Genomic DNA, 20,360 nt, shown 5'->3' with positions numbered 1-20,360 from the left:
TGTCACAATAGGGGACGCGGCACGGCTTGTTGTGTGAAGGGCCAGAAATCAGAGCACACCACATACAGTTCTGGCAGAAAGGTTTGTGAAACTGTCCTTGCAATTAGATGTATGTGTTTGCAAGTATGTCATATAATTGAATAGATGTCTACCTGTGTTGAATGTTGAATATGTTTTCGTGGGTTCGTGACAGAGATTGACTTGCAGGATGTCGGCAATATTTCAGTCACAGCACAGAATGGGGCATCAGGAGTGCCCATATGGACACCAGGAGTGAGTGAGGGAGTATGGTTTGACGCCGATGTTACCAATATTCCAGCAATGTCACCAGAAATAGGCTTCACGCATTGTACCCATGGGGGGAATGGAACCCGGGTATTCGGCGTGACGAGCGAACGCTTTAACCACTAGGCTATCCCACCACACCTCGAGACCAGGAGCCTAGGCGGGAACCAACGCTTAAACCACTAGGCTATCCCACCACACCTCGAGACCAGGTGCCTAGGCGGGAACCAACGCTTTAACCACTAGGTTATCCCACCACACCTCGAGACCAGGAGCCTAGGCGGGAACCAACGCTTAAACCACTAGGCTACCCCACCGCACCTCGAGACCAGGAGCCTAGGCGGGAACCAACGCTTTAACCACTAGGTTATCCCACCACACCTCGAGACCAGGAGCCTAGGCGGGAACCAACGCTTAAACCACTAGGCTACCCCACCGCACCTCGAGACCAGGAGCCTAGGCGGGAACCAACGCTTTAACCACTAGGTTATCCCACCACACCTCGAGACCAGGTGCCTAGGCGGGAACCAACGCTTTAACCACTAGGCTATCCCACCACACCTCGAGACCAGGAGCCTAGGCGGGAACCAACGCTTTAACCACTAGGCTATCCCACCGCACCTCGAGACCAGGAGCCTAGGCGGGAACCAACGCTTTAACCACTAGGTTATCCCACCACACCTCGAGACCAGGTGCCTAGGCGGGAACCAACGCTTTAACCACTAGGCTATCCCACCACACCTCGAGACCAGGAGCCTAGGCGGGAACCAACGCTTTAACCACTAGGCTACCCCAACGCACCTCGAGACCAGGAGCCTAGGCGGGAACCAACGCTTTAACCACTAGGCTACCCCAACGCACCTCGAGACCAGGAGCCTAGGCGGGAACCAACGCTTTAACCACTAGGCTACCCCACCGCACCTCGAGACCAGGAGCCTAGGCGGGAACCAACGCTTTAACCACTAGGCTACCCCACCGCACCTCGAGACCAGGAACCTAGGCGGGAACCAACGCTTTAACTACTAGGCTACCCCACCGCACCTCGAGACCAGGAGCCTAGGCGGGAACCAACGCTTTAACTACTAGGCTACCCCACCGCACCTCGAGACCAGGAGCATAGGCGGGAACCAACGCTTTAACTACTACTTTGAATAATTGCACTATGTGCAGTGTAAACTAATGGTTTTCGTCTGTGTTATAAACAGAGAGTTCAGTCAATGAGAATACATCGTATACATTTTCTGAAGTGTAAAACTATATAGAATACACCTATTCTTAAAGTGAATGTAATCAACTACCGGGCAGGACAAAGTATGCACTTGAAAACTGAATTTGACCAACAAATTACAAAACGTTACAAGGCTGAAAACAGTATCCCAAACACTGCAAACTTAAGATCCAAAGAACAACTCTGATACACGTATCAAAACATCCCCTTCGAATAACCATTTCCTATTTGTTTCATTTCAAGCCACCGTCAAACATGGGTATATACTTTCATTTGTCATTTTCGTACAGTGGAACTAGGTTTTGTTTTCCACCGCCAGTAGACGTTGACTGAAATATACGGGTGACCTGACTGTGCGACTGCATAGTCTGTATGGCCTAGCTGTTACTAATATCGTTTATTTCCGACTACCGTGTTAAAAAACAATCATTTGCTAACTCGGCACAAATGTTAGACACACATATTTATGCAAATCGTTGTCCTGTGCATTTAACACGACAAACTGCGGGCATGTTGTTCTCGGTAGCTATGAAAACTGTTTCACAAAACATTTCTTTTCATTTGAATTGGCGATCAGTTTTGGTCTAAACAGTCATTTGTCTGTATTATTCTTCAAATAAGGTACCGTCTTCGTGATCTGGTGGATAGGATGTCTGGCTGGGAGCGAATGCTTGGTTGTTCGATCCACGGCCGCGTCATTCAAAAAGACGTTAAAAGATGGTACTTTATATTACCCTGCCTGGCGCTCGGCATTATGGGACTAAAACAAGGACTGGTCGGCTCGGGGTTAGTATACGGTGTCTGAATGTCCACGGCACGGCATCTCAGTGGACTAGCACAATGAAACCCCCATTAGTCCTAACAAGTACAGACACACACACGTGCAAAGTTCACCACACCTCGAGAAAAGCTATACATTTCTGCAAATGCATTTACAGCCTTGTCGTAGGAGTATAGGGAGGGGACGAGTGACACAGTTGTCTGAAGCGTCGGGCCGTTAATCGCTGTGCAGAGTTGCGTCCCTTGGGCAAAGCCAGAAGCACGCTAATGGTTGGAATCCCGGTTCATGTTTCTAGGTTTGTCAGCACCATACCCATACTCGTGGGTTTCACAAGAGTGGTAAAGGTCTAGGGCCATCACTTCTGGCTCTCGTCCCACACTCACCTGACACGCCGTGTATTAAGTGGAATACTGTTCAAAGTGGCGTTACCCACTCACTCACTCTTATATAGGGATATTTTCTAGGCGTTAACGCCAACTCTTACACAGTCTAAGAAAGACCAGTATTGTTTTTAACCCCTACAAGAAATATTCCAGCAGCATAACGGGGGTGGCTTTGCGTAATGTACACACACTGAGAATCGAACCCGAGTCTTTGGCGTTGCGAGTAAAAGTTAACCCACTGACCTAGCCCACAGCCCCCTTAGAAGCAAGCTACCATAGAAAAGTAAACAAACTGGGACGTAGGATTTGTTGTTTTCGTGGAAACCAGTATGTCACAAATCAACACAATATTCAACAATAACAGACAATAGTGTATAAAAAGTAACCGCCCGTCTCACTGCCTGTTATGATAACATCACTACCCTGTATCTTGTTGAAATGATCACAAAGACTCCAGTTTGGCGTGACGTTGCTCCGTGTTCTGCCGTTACGACATTAGGTCGATATCGATTCGGCCCATCTAGTGTGGCTACAATTGAAGCGATCGTTGTCCAGATTAAGACCGTTAGGGGTCTTTTAGCCGATGTGCTTGGTCTTTTACCAGAATATGTTGACGTGCCGAATGCAGTTAGGGCCGGAGATAACATCAAACATTTATCAAGCAGAAAGTCAGAGGACTTAGAACGCTGACTTCGTCTAGAATAGACCATGGAGTCACCGGCATTCTTTGTATCAATCAGCTTAAGGCTTTCCTTCAGTCGAAGAAAAAAAGTCAGATAGCAAACACTTTGTCCAGGAGGTGGTCGATCGGGAAGCATATCTTGGACATATCGCTAAGGATTTTCTTATGTGTGACGACGCAACTATTCTGGACATTATTGCAAGCTTTGTTGACAGCAGACGGCTTCCGGTGAACGCTGTCTCACAAAAGCGCCCCCTGTGTGCCTTTGAGAGACAATACAGTGTTATTTAATCAGACGTTGAACACAGGACTCAAACTGAGATTGGACGTCTTTGTGAAAAAAATGACTTTCCAATAATCCGAATTGACATCTAGTAAAAAATACATGTCGACATGCCAACAAGTGCGTGGGTTATATCTAGGCTGTTGGCAAGCGTTAAAGAGCATTAACCCATGGTATAGCCTTACCGTTGACAGACGACACCTGTAAGGCAAACCATTGTTTGACGATTACCAGTCTACATGGATGGTAGAGACTTATATATATTAACCATTGTTTGTTTTGCGACCCGGCTCCATATCGCCCGCCGACGTGGTTTCCCGCCAAATCCCTAAATCTTCTGGTGGAGTTGTCGTCTGCTTACGTCTGACATTAATCTTCGTGCCATTCAACGAGGGATACTGGACTATATCGTTAAGAGATTCCCACGGATACAGTTTGCGATATGAACAGATAGCACTTTTTGTCCGTAATATTGAAACGATAGCGGGTCAGGTGAATCATTTGTGAGATTGATACTCCTCAAAGTGTTCTGTGACGACTATGGTGAATAAGCGTAAGTAGCTCAGACATGAAGAATTTCTCCATCAAGATCCCTGAACCGATCGCAGTACATGGGGTAAGTGGTCGAACTGTCACTGCACCTGAAATACAATTTGATGATTATTACAAATGATTAATTAGAAGAGTATACTCTCTCATTCATTTCCTTCATTTATTGCTTTCTTCTCTCTGTCGATCCCCGGCCCCGTAATACCAAAATGCGTGAAGATGGTGCTTGTTGTTGCCCCGCCTGGCGCTCGGCATTAAGGGTATAAAACGAGGACTGGTCGGCTCGGAGTCAGTATATGGTGTCTGAGTGGGTATCTCTGTTCAACAGCAGCATTTCACCACAACGTGTCTTTCCTTCCTTGTAATCACTGATGCGTAGCAATGACCTTGACATGTAGGTCAGAGTCCCGATCAGCGGGGCGGCTACCATATTCGCACGTCACTTCACTAAAACCCATACTCTGTTTAATCGTACGTGGTTGTACTTAGATTCTAGCGTCACAAATATTGTTCGTCGGAGGAGGCACTGAGTCCACAACTATATATGGTAATCTGGTGTGTAAACAGCAAAGCGTTAACACAATCGTACCACGTTGTTAACAGACACGCTCTCTAACACAATCGCACTGTGTTGTGCCCAGACACATGCTGTGACAATCGTAGTGTGTTGTATCCAGACACACGCTCTCACACAATCGTACTGTGTTGTATCCAGACACACGTTCTAACAAAATTGTACTGTGTTTTGCCCAGACACATGCTGTGACAATCGTACTGTGTTGTATCCAGACACACGCTCTCACACAATCGTACAAGATCGTACTGTGTTGTTTCCAAACACACGCTCTCACACAATCGTACTGGGCTGTACCCAGACACATGGGATGACACAATCGTAATACGTACGTACTGTTATGGTACGACTGCTTATTATGATATTTCGATGTGGTGGTTGATCCACTGTCAATCATCCCCCCCCCCTAAAAAAAAAAAAAAAAAAAAATTAAAAAAAATACAAAACAAAGAAAAGAAAACAAACAAAAAACACATTGTGTTCTGTGAAATAATTTACGCTTTCTCTCAATGGTATACAAGGACAAGTAGTGGACATCAATCGTACTGTGTTGTATCCAGACACACGCTCTCACACAATCGTACTGTGTTGTATCCAGACACACGCTCTCACAAAATCGTTATGTGCTGTATCCAGACACACGTTCTCACACAATCGTACTGTGTTGTATCCAAACACACGCTCTAAAACCATAGTACTGTTTTGTGTCCAGACACACGCTCTCACACAATCGTACTGTACTGTATCCAAACACACGCTCTAACACAATAGTACTTGGTTGTACCCAGACACATGGTGTGACACAATCGTAATACGTACGTACTGTTATGGTGCGATGGTTCTGCAACTAGATAGCATGGCTCGTTGCTCATGTCTTTAGTCATTTGTTTACTCGACCCAGAGTTGATTATTATCATTTTGTTATTAAGATTATTATTCTTTATGTAGCAGAACATTGCTGATTGTATGGTAAACAGCATTCACTCACGCATCAAAACCACAGAGGGTCGGAATAAGAAGAGCCACTAGGAACGGATGCTGTAAATGTTTACCCACGGGTAGGATGCTGTAAATGTTTACCCACGGGTAGGATGCTGTAAATGTTTACCCACGGGTAGGATGCTGTAAATGTTTACCCACGGGTAGGATGCTGTAAATGTTTACCCACGGGTAGGATGCTGTAAATGTTTACCCACGGGTAGGATGCTGTAAATGTTTACCCACGGGTAGGATGCTGTAAATGTTTACCCACGGGTAGGATGCTGTAAATGTTAACCCACGGGTAGGATGCTGTAAATGTTTACCCACGGGTAGGATGCTGTAAATGTTTACCCACGGGTAGGATGCTGTAAATCCGTGGGTCATAATCGGGGCGGGTCAGGGTCAGATATTGTGGTAATTCACACAACTATCCCTGGAGAATTTTTTACTGCATGCAGTGATTACAATATTTCTGTGTCACGACCAGAAACGCAGTTCAATCGTTATAGCACATGCCAGGGACATTGAAAGTTCCTGCCAGACAGATTATACCAATACAACACGAAAGATGGCGATCGTTTGCACAAAATGCCAAATCAGATAATGTTTTTTTTATCTTTGACATCACAGGGAGCATTAAGTGCTTCAAAGCATGTGGAAATATCGAACAAATCTGACATGAATCCGTTCCTTGGTCAACCCTGAAATTAAATTTATCTCGACTGATCTTTAAATCCCATGCAAGTGGGAGATGTGTTGAAAGTGATTTAATGTGTATGCCACGAGCTATTGATGGCCCACTTAGTCTTGTTGACTCTACCACATCCAGATAACAAACATTTAGATTCGCACTGCTTTAGTGTCACATTACATCCTCTGGAGCACGAGTGAGCTGGTTCAACTAAGTGTAATGTATAGCGTGTTCTAACAACGTTAGGGGACGACAGGGTAGCCCAGTGGTTTAAGCTATGGTTCGTCTCGCCGAACTACCGTGTTCCATTCGCCATATGGATACGATGAGTGACACCCAATGTTGGTGTCCCCGCCGTGATGTGACTAAACACTGTTCCAATATAATCTAGAGGCGGTCGGGTAGCCTAGTGGTTAAAGCGTTCGCTCGTCACGCTGAAGACCCGGGTTCGATTCCCGACATGGGTACAATGTGTGAAGCCCATTTCTGGTGTCCCCCGCCGTGATATTGCTGGAATATTGCTAAAAGCGGCGTAAAACCATATTCACTCACTTACTCCAATAGATCTAACACGGAAATCAGTGACTAATCCCTGCTAGCTCTATGACTTGGATCTTTGTGTGTATGGCGGAACATTGTTCCAGTAGACCAAACGCCGTACTCATTGACTAATCCTTACAAGCTATGTCACCTAGATCTTTGTGGGTATGGCGGAACATTGTTCCATTAGACCAAGCGCCGTTCTCATTGACTAATCCTTACAAGCTATGTCACCTGTATCTTTGTGCGTATGACGGAACAACGTATCTACGCCGTGTCATCTATCATACCATACAAGGATATATGACTAACTACCTAACGGGTTGTTCGAGACAGAACATTATAAGGTTCTCATGCACTTCGTATCCGTCGATACGGTGATTGAGTAATTAAAAAGTATGAATCGCTGCAGGTAGTCTAGTGGTTGAAGTGGCAACGACCCGCGTTAGCTCCCCACATAGATACAATGTGTGTTATACCTGACAGTGTGTCTCATTGCGGGATATTGCTGGGATGTTTCTATAAGTGGCTACACGTCCATGATCGGGTGACTAGGCTGATATTATTTGTTATGCCCCAAGCAGCATGGGTCAGTGCTTACTGCTTAATCTGGATCAGGTTTGATGGTTAATAGGCTCTCGTTATACAAATGTGTTTGTGATAATAGTGGCTTACGTCTACCCTTTAGTTGATACACTTCATACACTTTTTAATAAGACATCTTTCGTAGAACAATTTCCGTTTCAGTGAAATTGTCTTTATTGACAAATGTCCGGATTAATGAATGCTTGGTAATGTCCCTTTAATGGCGGCAACCATCAGTGAACGTGCTGGAGGCAGGGGGTCAAGTGATGTCCGGATTACAGAGGTTTAAGTAATAAGTGAGTGTCTAGTGCAAGATTATCGCATGGGCCTGACTATCGGGTTGCCCCTAGCTGATGTTATTACATCAATCTCGAGTTATCCCCTCGTTTCGAAACACATGTAATCTGGCAGTATTACATGAATAATGAAGAATTTTTCTCAAGATGTAATCGCTGTGAGGGGCTTCCATAGGAACAAGACACATTGGTCTGTTTTTTTTAAGTGACGCATTTAAGTCGTGTTTTCATATTTACAGTATCCAGGCCTAGGTTCTAAAGGTTGATAAACCTGATTTTAGGCCCAGGGCTTTAATACGTGTATTCTCGGCACGTACACACACACACACACACACACACACACACACACACACACACACACACACACATATATATATATATATATATATATATATATATATATATACAAAAATGAGGTAAATGTTCACAGTTTATGAAAAAGTATGACGTCATTATATGTCATTGTCAGTTACACTGAAGAGCCGTCATGAGACAGCGAAAGTACTATGTATGAAACTGATATAAAGAAGATGATGGACTAACGTGGACTTTATTATTTTATTATATATATATATATATATATATATATATATATATATATATATATATATATATATATATATATATATATATATATATATATTTTTACTGGTTATTGTTGAAGGTATCTATGGTCTCCCCTTGTTACTCGTTTGTCTCGAGGTATGTTTATATCCAATCAATTCTCTGGCAGAAACGTTTTATGTCCAAACTGCGTCTTAGTGTTCCTTATACTGAATCCGCTGATCACAGAATATTCGAGGCAGTAAGGTGGCCAGGTTCGACTCTTCACATGAGTACACCATGTACATGTGACGCCCAGTCTTACGACAATCATAGGTTGCTGAATGCCTATATTCTCACCCGGAATTCCCATAGGTATGACGGCGTGTTCAATGCCTTTGTCTATTTCACTCCAAGACACATGGGGAGCACGGGTTGGGGCACGGTCGGCCCAGTCGTCTAAGGCGCCGCAATTAGCTGTGTCCAGCTGCGTATCTTTTGTACCCCAGAAACCTATGATCATGGGTTCGAATCCCGCTTCGACCCGAGTATCTTTCTAGGTTTGTCAGCACTGTACCCGATTTCACAAAAGTGGTAAACGTTTGAGACCTGAATAACTTCGGATAGGCCGTGATATGATTCTGGAATACTGTTCAAAGCGGCGTCAAACTATACTCACTCACTAACTCCCAAGATAAATGTTATGGAAATATGCTGGCATATAGACGACGTTCCTATACCTTATCTGATGAGACATTTTTCTCATTATAAGACGTCAAACAATTCGATAAACTGGTGATTTGAAAAAAATATTCGACTGTTCATATCTCCCGTAGACGTTCCTCATTCCCGATATAACAATATAATAATTATATATATCATTCACAGGTTTTTTTTCATCAAGCGGTTATCAATGGATACAAAAAATATTAATAAGTTCTAAATGACCAACGGATATTCTGTGGTTCGTTTCATCCGAATTACCAGTTAAACTGTATTTATTTTTTATCTTCCATGACACAACCATTCTCTTAGAAACATGAAAAGAAACATTTTGTCCCCGGCATGAATCCGAACCGATGAAGTGCGGCCCAACCTATCCCAGCGTGACATGAAATATACATGACATCTACCGTGTCTATTTCAATTATCCCGCACGATGCCCCACTGGGAGAGTATACCAACAGACATCCATGAGTGATCAACAACTAATACGCTTCACATCCAATCTTAGTAATATCTCTGTTCGATTTCGCAACGATGAAAGAAATCTACAGACCATAGTTTGTTATCAGAGGAAACCATGCAATGTAAATTTAATGATATGTTACTGTTTAGAAATTAAATCCGAGGTATATACATCTGGTAGGTTTATCAGCTCCGCCGTGTCTCTCCCTTAAAGAAAACATGGTGTGACTAAAGGTAGGGCATAGTCTTGGGATTGTAAACATCACAGGGTCATTTTACCAAGGCCTCTCTGTACGTGGAAACTGCTTACAGGTAGGTTTATGTATACTACTCGTTGAAAAATGTTTAAATTTTTTTTTCAATTCTCCGGGCAACAGAAAAGTGTACAAACGTTATCAAAGCGTTATTGGCTGAAACTAATCGACGAATCACTGCAAACACAAGGCCCAAACCCAGCTATGATACCTCTGCCAAGTACATCACCATGGATACATCACAATTTCTTGCTTATTTCATTTTTTGCCACCATCAAACATGGGTGTACTTTCTTTTGCCCCCCATATTAGTTCATGGTTCCTCCGCAGGATACGATGAACGTTGACCTACACAAGTCAGTACAATGGAAAACATCACTGTATCTTGTGTTTTGAATATGTCCTGAAGGAATCAAACACTGACACTCTCATAAATACCCAGACCATTACGCACGATAAGCCTCGTTCCATTCAACGATATGATATTGAGGAGTTTCAGGATTAACTCGTTATGACTTTTTTTGTGCGTGATAAAGCATTGGATAATCAAATGTTTAATCAAATGGTACCAACTCGGCGCATCCTTGGCAATTGTCTAATCACCTTGAATTAGGCGGCCTGGTGTTTGTAGTTTGTCTGACATTTTTACATTGTTGGGACCGTATCATATTTTTATACTCTTTCAATATTTTGGAACACGACGCTGAGATAAGCTATACATTTCACATTGATCAGTGTTTCAGCGACTGTCGAATGTTACATTGTTACCTTATTGCCGACGCTAAATAGGATTTCTTGTATCTTGTGACATCCAGACATTTCTCGCCGTGAGTAGCTGCAGCATTATTGATGCGGAGGGAAACAGTGCTTGTTCATTCGTTCAACAGCGAAAATGTACATGACAATGTACATAATCAACTGTATTGTGATTAACAATCTCTCATCTCCTACCAGTCGCATTAAAGTGCACATTTTCGTATCTATAAATACTACACGTCTATTGTATATATACTACATGTAGTCATGTAGCTCGTCACCAGATACAGATGGTTTTTGGAATATAGCAGCGAAGCTAAGTCTTGTGGAGACTTCTTGGCCAAATTCCCGGATGTTGCCAATCCGAGCAGAAATTCTGACTCCTATGCATAAACAAACAGATCATGAAGGATTGTAATGCAATTTGTGCCAATGGGGATGCCTACTTCTGGACTTTATGTCTTATGTCTTATAAAAAAAACCCCATAAAATACATCTGTACCAGTGTCTTCATCAGACATGACATGCTTAGTCACAATAGTGGTCCATCACGAGCAGTTGTTCGATCTAGAGGTACCGAATGGTATTTTTGATGTCTGTTGTGCGTCACCTTTCTTCATGTTAAATAACCATCTGTCTATTTCCTTCAGGCCCCGCCTCAGCAGAGCATGTCGCTGCGCCTGCCTGTTGCCACCAACTATGGTAAGCTAGTACATCTACCTTCATACAGTCACGTGACTTCTCGTGTCATTCCGGGCAAGTTGATTACGACGTGAAGATTTCGGAAGGGACGAGTTGTTACGAATAATAACGAAACAGGCGACACATGATGAATTCGTTCCATAGATATTTAAAGGTGGAAGATAAAAACTTCATATTTGTCATATTTTGTTCTGAATTCTATTTGAAAAATGTCCCAAACTTTGACTTTAATAACCTTGCCCTGAAGGAAAACATCATTGCGTGTTAAAAAATTGGGATTCTGAACATGGCAGTCGGCTAATATCGATTCATCACATTATGTTGCGAAGACTGAATATGCACCTGGGTGGAAACAGTATTTCAGATGACAGTCGTTTGTCACCATGGTGAACACAGACCCGTGAAGATTCCGGGGTAGAATAGGTCTTCAGCAACCCATTCTTGCCGTAAAAGGCGACTATGCTTGTCGTAAAAAGGCGACTAACGGGATCGGGTGGTCAGACTCTCTGACTTGGTTGATACATGTCATCGATCCCAACTGCGTGGATCGATGTTCATGATATTAATCACTGGATTGTCTGGTCCAGACTCGATTATTTACAGACCGCCGTCATATAGCTGGAATATTGCTGAATGCGGATTTAAACAACAAACCAACCAACCAACCATGGTGAACACAGGCTTCATAATCAGGGCGAATCTGGGATTGGCAGCTGAGAATAAGGGATCCTGGCGGGGCTATGGAACGATATTCAATCTCAATTCACGGGCAAAAGAAAGTATATACCGAAGTTTGATAATGGCTAAAAATGAAACAAACAAGAAATGGGTATTCGATTGTGTTTTTGACCTTAGGTTTACAGTGTTTCAGCGACTGTTTTCAGCCTAGTAACGCTTTGATAACGTTTGTAATCGTTTTGTCAAATCTTCAAGTGTATACTTTCTTTTGTACCTCAATTTATATCACGGCGGTCTGTAAATAATCGAGCCTAGGCCAGACAAACCAGTGATTGATATTGTGAGCTACGTCCAACGTCGGTGGGGTACTATGACACGCAGTCGTAGGATTTGATAAAGCTAAGGGGCGGTGGGATAGTTGAATGATTAAAGCGGTAGTACGTCCATCTTCCCGAAGCAAGGGACCTAACTGACTATAAAAGTCCAGTTTCCACCCTTGTCGATCTAGATTGGAATCTGACTGTCAAATGGGAGGGACAAAAACAGAACATGATAGCTACGATTGAGTCACGAAATTGCAACCTAGTTCGGCTAGGGTGGAAGCTGGACTTTTATAGTCAGTTAACGCCCTTGCCTCGGAAAGATGAAGCTCGTCTTGATTCGGTTCCTCATATGGGTACATTGTTCGAAATCCCAGCTTTGTGTCCCTAACCGTTAAGCGGTTGTTATATTACCAAAAGCAGAGTAAGACGTGCTCACTCACTCACTCATTCACTCGATTAGAGCTATGCTACTACATTTGCGTGAAAATATTAAATTCGTTTACATGTGGTATTATTCAGACATGTAAAGGATCCCTTAATTATTAACCAATCTACCGTGTAGCCTGTTAAACAGGTATTCCTAAGTTATTCTGATTGCTATTTTTTGTATATAGGTCAAAAGTAAAAGTGCAAAAATGTTAACGAGGTTTTTCTGTCAGGTTTCCTTTGTAGTTTCGCTGATCGATTAAGTAAACAGTCGCTACATTACGCTTCATGTGAAATCCAGAGATATCCATTATAACAAATGTGTACACCGAAGCATTTTTCTATGTTAAAAGACATTAATCCACAATCGGGGATATTTCTGGTCGGGCTATCAATCATGAAATGGACTGGAAAACAACATGGAAATGTGCTACGGATATCCCGCAATAACAAACCAGCGTTCATTTCAGTATCCTTGTCACCGCGAGATCGATACATCGATTATGGCTAAATCAAACATACATTAGGCAAATCACCGCTGTAATGATCCCCATAACGTATGGCCTATATAACGCCTCGCTTGGATACAGGAGACGAAGCCATGAATAATTCACTGACGTTAGTTAAGCAGCCGAGTTCCTATGTTACTGTACGTAAGGAGAGTGGTCTGTGGTGTTTAATAAAGACGGGCAAAGGAGATCGCCCCGGTAGTGTCATTGTTGAGGGCGGATATTGTGAGTTCGTGTAGCCACACTCTGTTACCTGCTGAATGATTTTGTGGTTAGGGCTAGACGATGAAGGATGCGTGATGGCGACGAACTGTTCACATCTTCAGAAGAGGGTGAGTAGTATCTTTAGGGGGGTGTTTTTAAGTCACTAGTGATTTTTTTAAAACTTTTGTTCATGCTGAAAAAAATCATTTAATGATTTGTTGATCTTCTTCTTTCTATGCTCTACCCGTTTTGAGTGAACAAGTGTTAATTCTGATTCTGATGGAATGATAATCGTGATGTGGTTATTACAAATATCCGTATAAACACACCGCAGTTACTATGCTGTAATAATGACGTCGAATGCCGAACATTAATTCACTCTTATTCACATATTAGCACTGCTGTTATTATCATATAGGTGTCAATGTCACCATTACCAGAATAACGTTTCATTTTAATTAAAAGTTACTGTGAAAAAAAATCATAATAATATTTACAGGACAGAAAAGTTTTGAAAACAGTGACAACCAACAAACACATAGCAAATGAAACGCTCGTAAAATGTCATCCTCGCGCCCGTCAATTGCAATCACATTTTGGCATCCTCGTGTGTGCCCATTGCATATTACCCGTGTATTTACATACGTACAATATTAACAACTGTAGTAGGTAATACCGTCTAACCTGTAATAACACATATACCGGGCTTCCCGTGCCAGCTACATGTTGTCAATCTTCTGAGTATGAAAGCATGGGGAATACGTGTAGACTGCTGGGCAAAAGAATGTACACACCTGAAAGTAGGATTTGACCAAAATATTACAAACGTTATCCAAACGTTACTAGGCTGAAACCAATCGCCCAAACACTGCAATCTTAGTGAGTGAGTGAGCATGGTTTTACGCCGCTTTTAGCAATATTCCAGCAATATCACGGCGGGGGACACCAGAAATGGACTTCACACACTGTACCCATGTCGGGAATCGAACCCGGGTCTTCAGCGTGACGAGCGAACGCTTTAACCACTAGGCTACCCGGCCGCCCCTTCTTCAATCTTAATGTCCAAGACACTACTATGATCCCCGTGTCAAATACATCACCAACGAATAACCATTTCTTGTTTGATTTATTGGGAGTGAAACATGGGTGTATGCTTTCTTTTGCCCGGCACATTGGAATGATTTATCTGTGACGTGAGTCTCTATATTATCCTCACCGTTCGCATTTTTCCAATCAAAGGATATTGACAATGTGCTGAACGGATACAATACTGAAGTAAAAAGACAAGCGTATTCTGTTAAACCCAGAGCCCAGTGTTCTACATTGAAATCTTATGATGTAACGTTGCCGTATTATATAACTAATAAGTGAAGCCCATTTCTGGTGTCCCCCGGTGTAATATTGCTGGAATATTGTTAGACGTTGCGCATAACCATTCTCACTCACTCACAATAACTAAGAATAATGTATTCTAGTGAGAAACGTGCAATAGAACCATACTTACAACAACTAAAAACATGCATTCCAGCGAAAAACGTCGTCACATCATATATATTATGCATAACCATAAGAATTGATTTTGCTATACATGCATTATTGATATTGTGTAACAGATTAAATACCTGGCTGCAGTCTGTACTGCAATATCTTAAACGTCTGTTTTTATTGCCATGACACGTACTCGTCTTACTCATTTGATCTCATCGAGATGCACTCACGTTTGTCGTGATGACCCGTATGCCATTTACCGTTTGTCGTGATGACCCGTATGTCATTTACCGTTTGTCGATTAGTATGTGATCTGTTTCCTTCCTTAAATGACCAAACGTGTAGCAATAGACAAAATCTTTAGAAAAAAAATCTTATTTAATTCAATGAATTTTAGCAAAGCGTTGCGTTAGCTCCATACATCCGTGTTCATTATATCCAATGGTTCGATTTATCGGTTTCTCTCATATCAAGACGTTCGTTGATTGGACAATCACCGTATCATTAGATCGTTATATCAGTGTTCATAATGTCAGAGTTCATCATGTCGGTGTACATCATATTCGTTATTTCATTATATCAGTGTTCATTATATACGTTATTTTGTCATATTGGTGTTCATTATATCTGTCATATCATTATGTCAGAGTTTATTATACCCGTTATTTCGTTATATCGGTGTTCATTATATCCATTATGTCGCTGTTCATTATATCCGTTGTATCATTACACTACATTCATGATATCTGTTATCACATTGTATATCAGTCTTCATTATATCCGCTGTTTCATTATATCAGTGTTCATCACATTCGTTATATCTTTATATCGGAGTTCTTTTTATATGTTATTTCATTTTATCGGTGTTCATTATATCTGTTATATCATTATATCAGCTGTTTCATTATATCAGTGTTCATTATATCCTTTTTTCATTATATCGGTGTTCATTATATCCTTTTTTCATCATATCGGTGTTCATTATATCCGTTATATCATTTTCGACATTCATGATATCTGTTATTACATTGTATATCGGTCTTCATTATATCCGCTGTTTCATTATATCAGTGTTCATCACATTCGAAATTTCATTACATCGGAGTTCATTATATCTGTTATATCATTATATCAGCTGTTTCATTATATCACTGTTCATTATATTGGTGTTCATTATATCCTTTATTTCATTATATCGGTGTCCATTATATCCTTTATATCATTATACGACATTCATGATATCTGTTATTATATTGTATATTGGTGTTCATTATATCCTTTATTTCATTTTATCGATGTTAAAAGCGGAATAACTGTCTGTATTATTTCCGTCTACTGAGGAAAACAGCATATGAATCAATTGTGCTATTTATGCGTGTGAGTGGCAGTATCTGTTAACAAAGAACGTGTTATTGAAAAGGAAAGTGAAAAAGACACAAATACAATTGCGTTTGTTACGTTTAGGTCTATATGTTAGAAATAAATAGATACGACTATTTGATAACTGTGAAATCAATGACAAAATGACATGAACACGCTACCGAGGAGTCATCGCACAAACTGTTCTATTGTTGTAAACGAAACCTTCGTTTCACGTAGCGAGACAATTACGATGGTTCAAATATGAGGCATTATGTTCCAACTATATCAGCCAAATACACAGCCCTACTCTCGGCTTTACCGTAATGTCTCTATTAACTTCCTGAATGAGTAGCCATGGCTCGGTATGCTCTCAGACCAAAGTACAAAACTAGTTTGTCTTTTTCAACCTCATGTTTGTTTGTTGTTTAACGTCGCGCTCAGCATTATTCCAGCTATATGACGGCGGTCTGTAAATAATCGAGTCTGGACCAGACAAATCAGTGACGGATACCATGAGCATCGATCCAGTTAGCGAGCCTGACCACCTGATCCCGTTTGTCGCCTCTTACGACAAACATGGGTTGCTGAAGACCTATTCTATTCCGGATCTTCACGGGTCTGTTTCAACCTCGGTGAAAGTTAATAGTATGCACATATATAGGTATAAAACATTAAACAAAAACTATTCACAAAAGTATATGTTCCGAATCCAATACATATCCCTGTATCCATGTATCAACCATTTTTATCTTCTCGCACTTAAATTAGGATTGCTGCTTATTTACACTCATGAAATGTAGACTTTAAGGATTCAATAAAGCAAAAGTATACTTATTCTCGCCACAACGAATCCCCTAAGACTAATACAAGCAGGGAAATACAGAACAAGTTATTTTCTCTGTTAAACATGCATGGGGTCAAGCTGTTTTACTTTTACTAGATGTAATAATTTCAGGAAAGCCTGATATCAAGTAAATACGAATATAACGAAATCGTCGAAACCGTAAAAATCATTCGAGATATACTCTACTTTAATATTGTACAACGTCCATAATAAATCAGTGCCGTAGCCAGCCGGGGGGTGGGGTGGGGTGGGGTGGGGTGGGGGAGTTGCCCCCCTGTATTTTTTTTATAAAAAGAACAGTTTTATTTGAATCAAGTTGGGGACAAGTGATACAAGTGATACTTGTACAAATATTATAGTACAGTGATTCGATAAGTAAAAACCTACGTAACTCCCTAAGCCTGATAATGCCGGTCGGATAAGTTGTGCGTACAATATCCGCGTGTATTTCATAGAGTATCACATTATAAGCCACTATAACCGTCAAACATATTTCACAGAATACAAAATAAAACTTCCACAAACATCACTCCAGTATTGATTGTCGTTTACATCGGCCGCGAGTGAAAAGTGCGTTAGGTCACGTGCGAATTAATTATGAAAATCGATACCGAACCGCTGCCATCACACAAATCGATATCCTCCATGAATCCTAGACCAAAATGGCGGCGCTCTGAAGCGAGAACGAATTTCCGAGGAAATGCCAGTTTTGTGAAGCACACCCATAGCCCCAACGTCTAGTTTAGGTACGTATACATCACTCTCTCACTTCCCTTGCAGATGTGGACAACGAATACAACTACATTATGGATAAGGCGCTCCACGCGTACAAGAAGCATTGTGACAAGGAGAAGGCAGACGCACGCCAGTCTCAACTCCGGTCGTCCTACAAGAGACGGATGTTTCTGTCCCAGAACCCGAGGCCACCCAGACATCCCCCTGGGGGTCGACCACGCCCTTGGTCCGCCCTACCGTCTAAATTTGACGCTATTAAAGAGGTCGATCAGGCGAACAATGAGTCGCGAGACAGGTAATGTAAACAAGATGGACGCCATGTGAGATATATCTGACTGGGAGTACCCATATTGATTTCTGTACAAGCGTTTCGGCAGGTTCATTGTATGGCATGTGAGAGGATGTGAGTTGTGTTGGGTTTGTATTATGTGGGCATTTGCATAGTTGTTCGGAATTTGCTCTCGCTGATAATATCTTATTGCAACACGTTGCAGACATAGTATCACATTCCTGACTATTAATAATTGATCGCAGTGTTATCCGATATAACTGGATTTGTGTTTACTCAGTTGATGGTCGGTGACGCAAGTTCCCTTGTGACTCTGGGTACATCGATCCTCATGCTCAGTTTTGTTGACATTATTAGAATACATGCAATTTATGTTCACCTCAGTTTCATTTTCAGTGTATCGTCACGTTCGTAGTGTTTGTATTTAACTAAGAAAATAAGTGAAACTTTTGACGTGTAGAAAATGGGTAATAGTGTATCTGTTTTGTCTTGTCACATTTTGAAGCTACTCTGTCTTAAATGCATTAATGTTCCTTAAGAAAAAACATCTCATATGACATTGTTATGATTGAAGTATTACATCTCGCATAACGAGGTTCACGAACGTCTGCAGCCCTCGGGGGACGCTTGCTGTACTTGTCTGGGGTTAGATCAAACACTGTGTACTGATACAGTTTCATTTATTCTTTCTCGTACACATTACGACGTATACATGCATTTTGACATCTCAGAGAATTAACCAAGTTCAAACAGTTTTATGTGTAAGAGGAAATGTTTAGAATCCATCCATCAGTAGTGGGGTTCATAAATCGTACCCGGTCTTCTGCAAGTTAACGCTTTTACTATTAGGCTACCCCACATCCCCCAATACACACACTAGTAAGGATGATCATAATAACAATATTCATAATAACGATTATGATACTAATTATGACAATGGTATCGTACATTTTCCTAGTTTACTATAAGACAGCCTCCGTGGTCTTATGGATAGTTTGTCAGCCCGAAGTCGGTGGTTCGATCCCCAGTACTTGTTATTACTCTTGCTCGAGCTCGGCAATAAGTGGACAAAAAAGGACTGTCGGCTCAGAGTCAGTATACTGTGTCTGAGTGGGATATCCATGTTAAACTGCGGCATGGTATCTCAGTGAGCTAACACTATAACCGGCATTGGTCCGGACTAGTACAAGCAGCCACACACACGTGGATATGAATGCACGTCGCTATATTAGTGCACTGACCTTGAACAGGACGTTAACTCCCATTTCACCTCGCCTCACTTAACTGTAAAGCTCAACAACTAATGCATGTTCTTGACCGCTTGAAAGTCTCCTACGGCTTCTACGTCGTGATCAGCGTGAAAAAGTATAAATGCCCCTTGTAAAGATGCAGCTGTTGAATCCTTTAATAACAGTATTCATACCAATTTAATGTTTCACTATGTGACGCTCTATGACTTCTCTCCCTAGTATGAGCAGTCGGGTAGCCTTAAGGTAGCCTTAAGGCGTTCGCCCGTCAAGCCTCAGCCTGGGTTCAATTCCTAAATTCCCATTTGTGTGAATGTCCCTCGCCGTGACGTTGCTAGAATAGCGATAAAAGTGCCATAAGAACTATCTTCCCCATCATCTTGTAGAATTGCGAACTACATCACACACAATCACCAATGGAAAGATTAATCCTTTATCTGAAGTACGTACGGTAAATCTAAACTGGTTCGAAGTGAGAACCAACTGAGTCGCATCCTGTCATCATGTCACATCCCACTGCTACACACACACTCTACCGCACAGAGCAGCAACCTCCCCGCGAGTCTCCCAGTGTAATGTCAAATGTAAAGGGTTCAGTAATTACTGCTGCTACATCCGACCGTGCAGTCATCTCCGGGGACACTGTATAATGGAGTAACACCACAGAGTTCTAGTAGATCTGTGCTAGTCCTATACCAGTAGGACCTCACTTACTCCTACATCAGGACCTCACTTACTCCAACATCATGAGGAAGAGCTACAGCTCGTTGTCGCTGTCTTCGGACGGGATGTCGGAGTATAGGTCTCGATATTCGAGGTATGTGATAAAGTACTCTTCTTTATCAGGAGGGAGCTAGGAGGTCCAGTGGGTTAAGCAGTCGCTCGTAAAGCGGGGCTCGATTCCCAACTTTGGTAATGATGGAAGCTTGTTGGTGCCTCCCTTCGTTAAATTGC

At 41.9% G+C, this 20,360-nt stretch overlaps 1 protein-coding gene across 4 annotated transcripts in view; it reads left to right on the top strand.

Moving 5' to 3' along the window:
- LOC124146806 overlaps positions 1-20,360 on the top strand; it is a 41,349-nt gene that overhangs the window by 14,053 nt on the left and 6,936 nt on the right. For 2 of the 4 annotated variants that reach the window (XM_048400893.1, XM_046517263.2), the window contains exons 3-4: positions 11,250-11,301; positions 17,916-18,165. In XM_048400893.1, coding sequence (XP_048256850.1) covers positions 11,250-11,301; positions 17,916-18,165 — 302 coding nt within the window. Of the gene's footprint in view, positions 1-3,403; positions 4,259-11,249; positions 11,302-13,415; positions 13,570-17,915; positions 18,166-20,360 lie in introns of those variants that run through there. The other 2 variants (XM_046517264.2, XM_046517265.2) reach the window with 2 other exon arrangements.

Source organism: Haliotis rufescens, unplaced genomic scaffold (genome assembly GCF_023055435.1).
Source record: "Haliotis rufescens isolate VD_foot unplaced genomic scaffold, xgHalRufe1.0.p SCAF_1, whole genome shotgun sequence".
In the NCBI taxonomy this organism is placed as follows: domain Eukaryota; kingdom Metazoa; phylum Mollusca; class Gastropoda; order Lepetellida; family Haliotidae; genus Haliotis; species Haliotis rufescens.
This window is presented reverse-complemented; position numbering and strand designations above follow the sequence as displayed.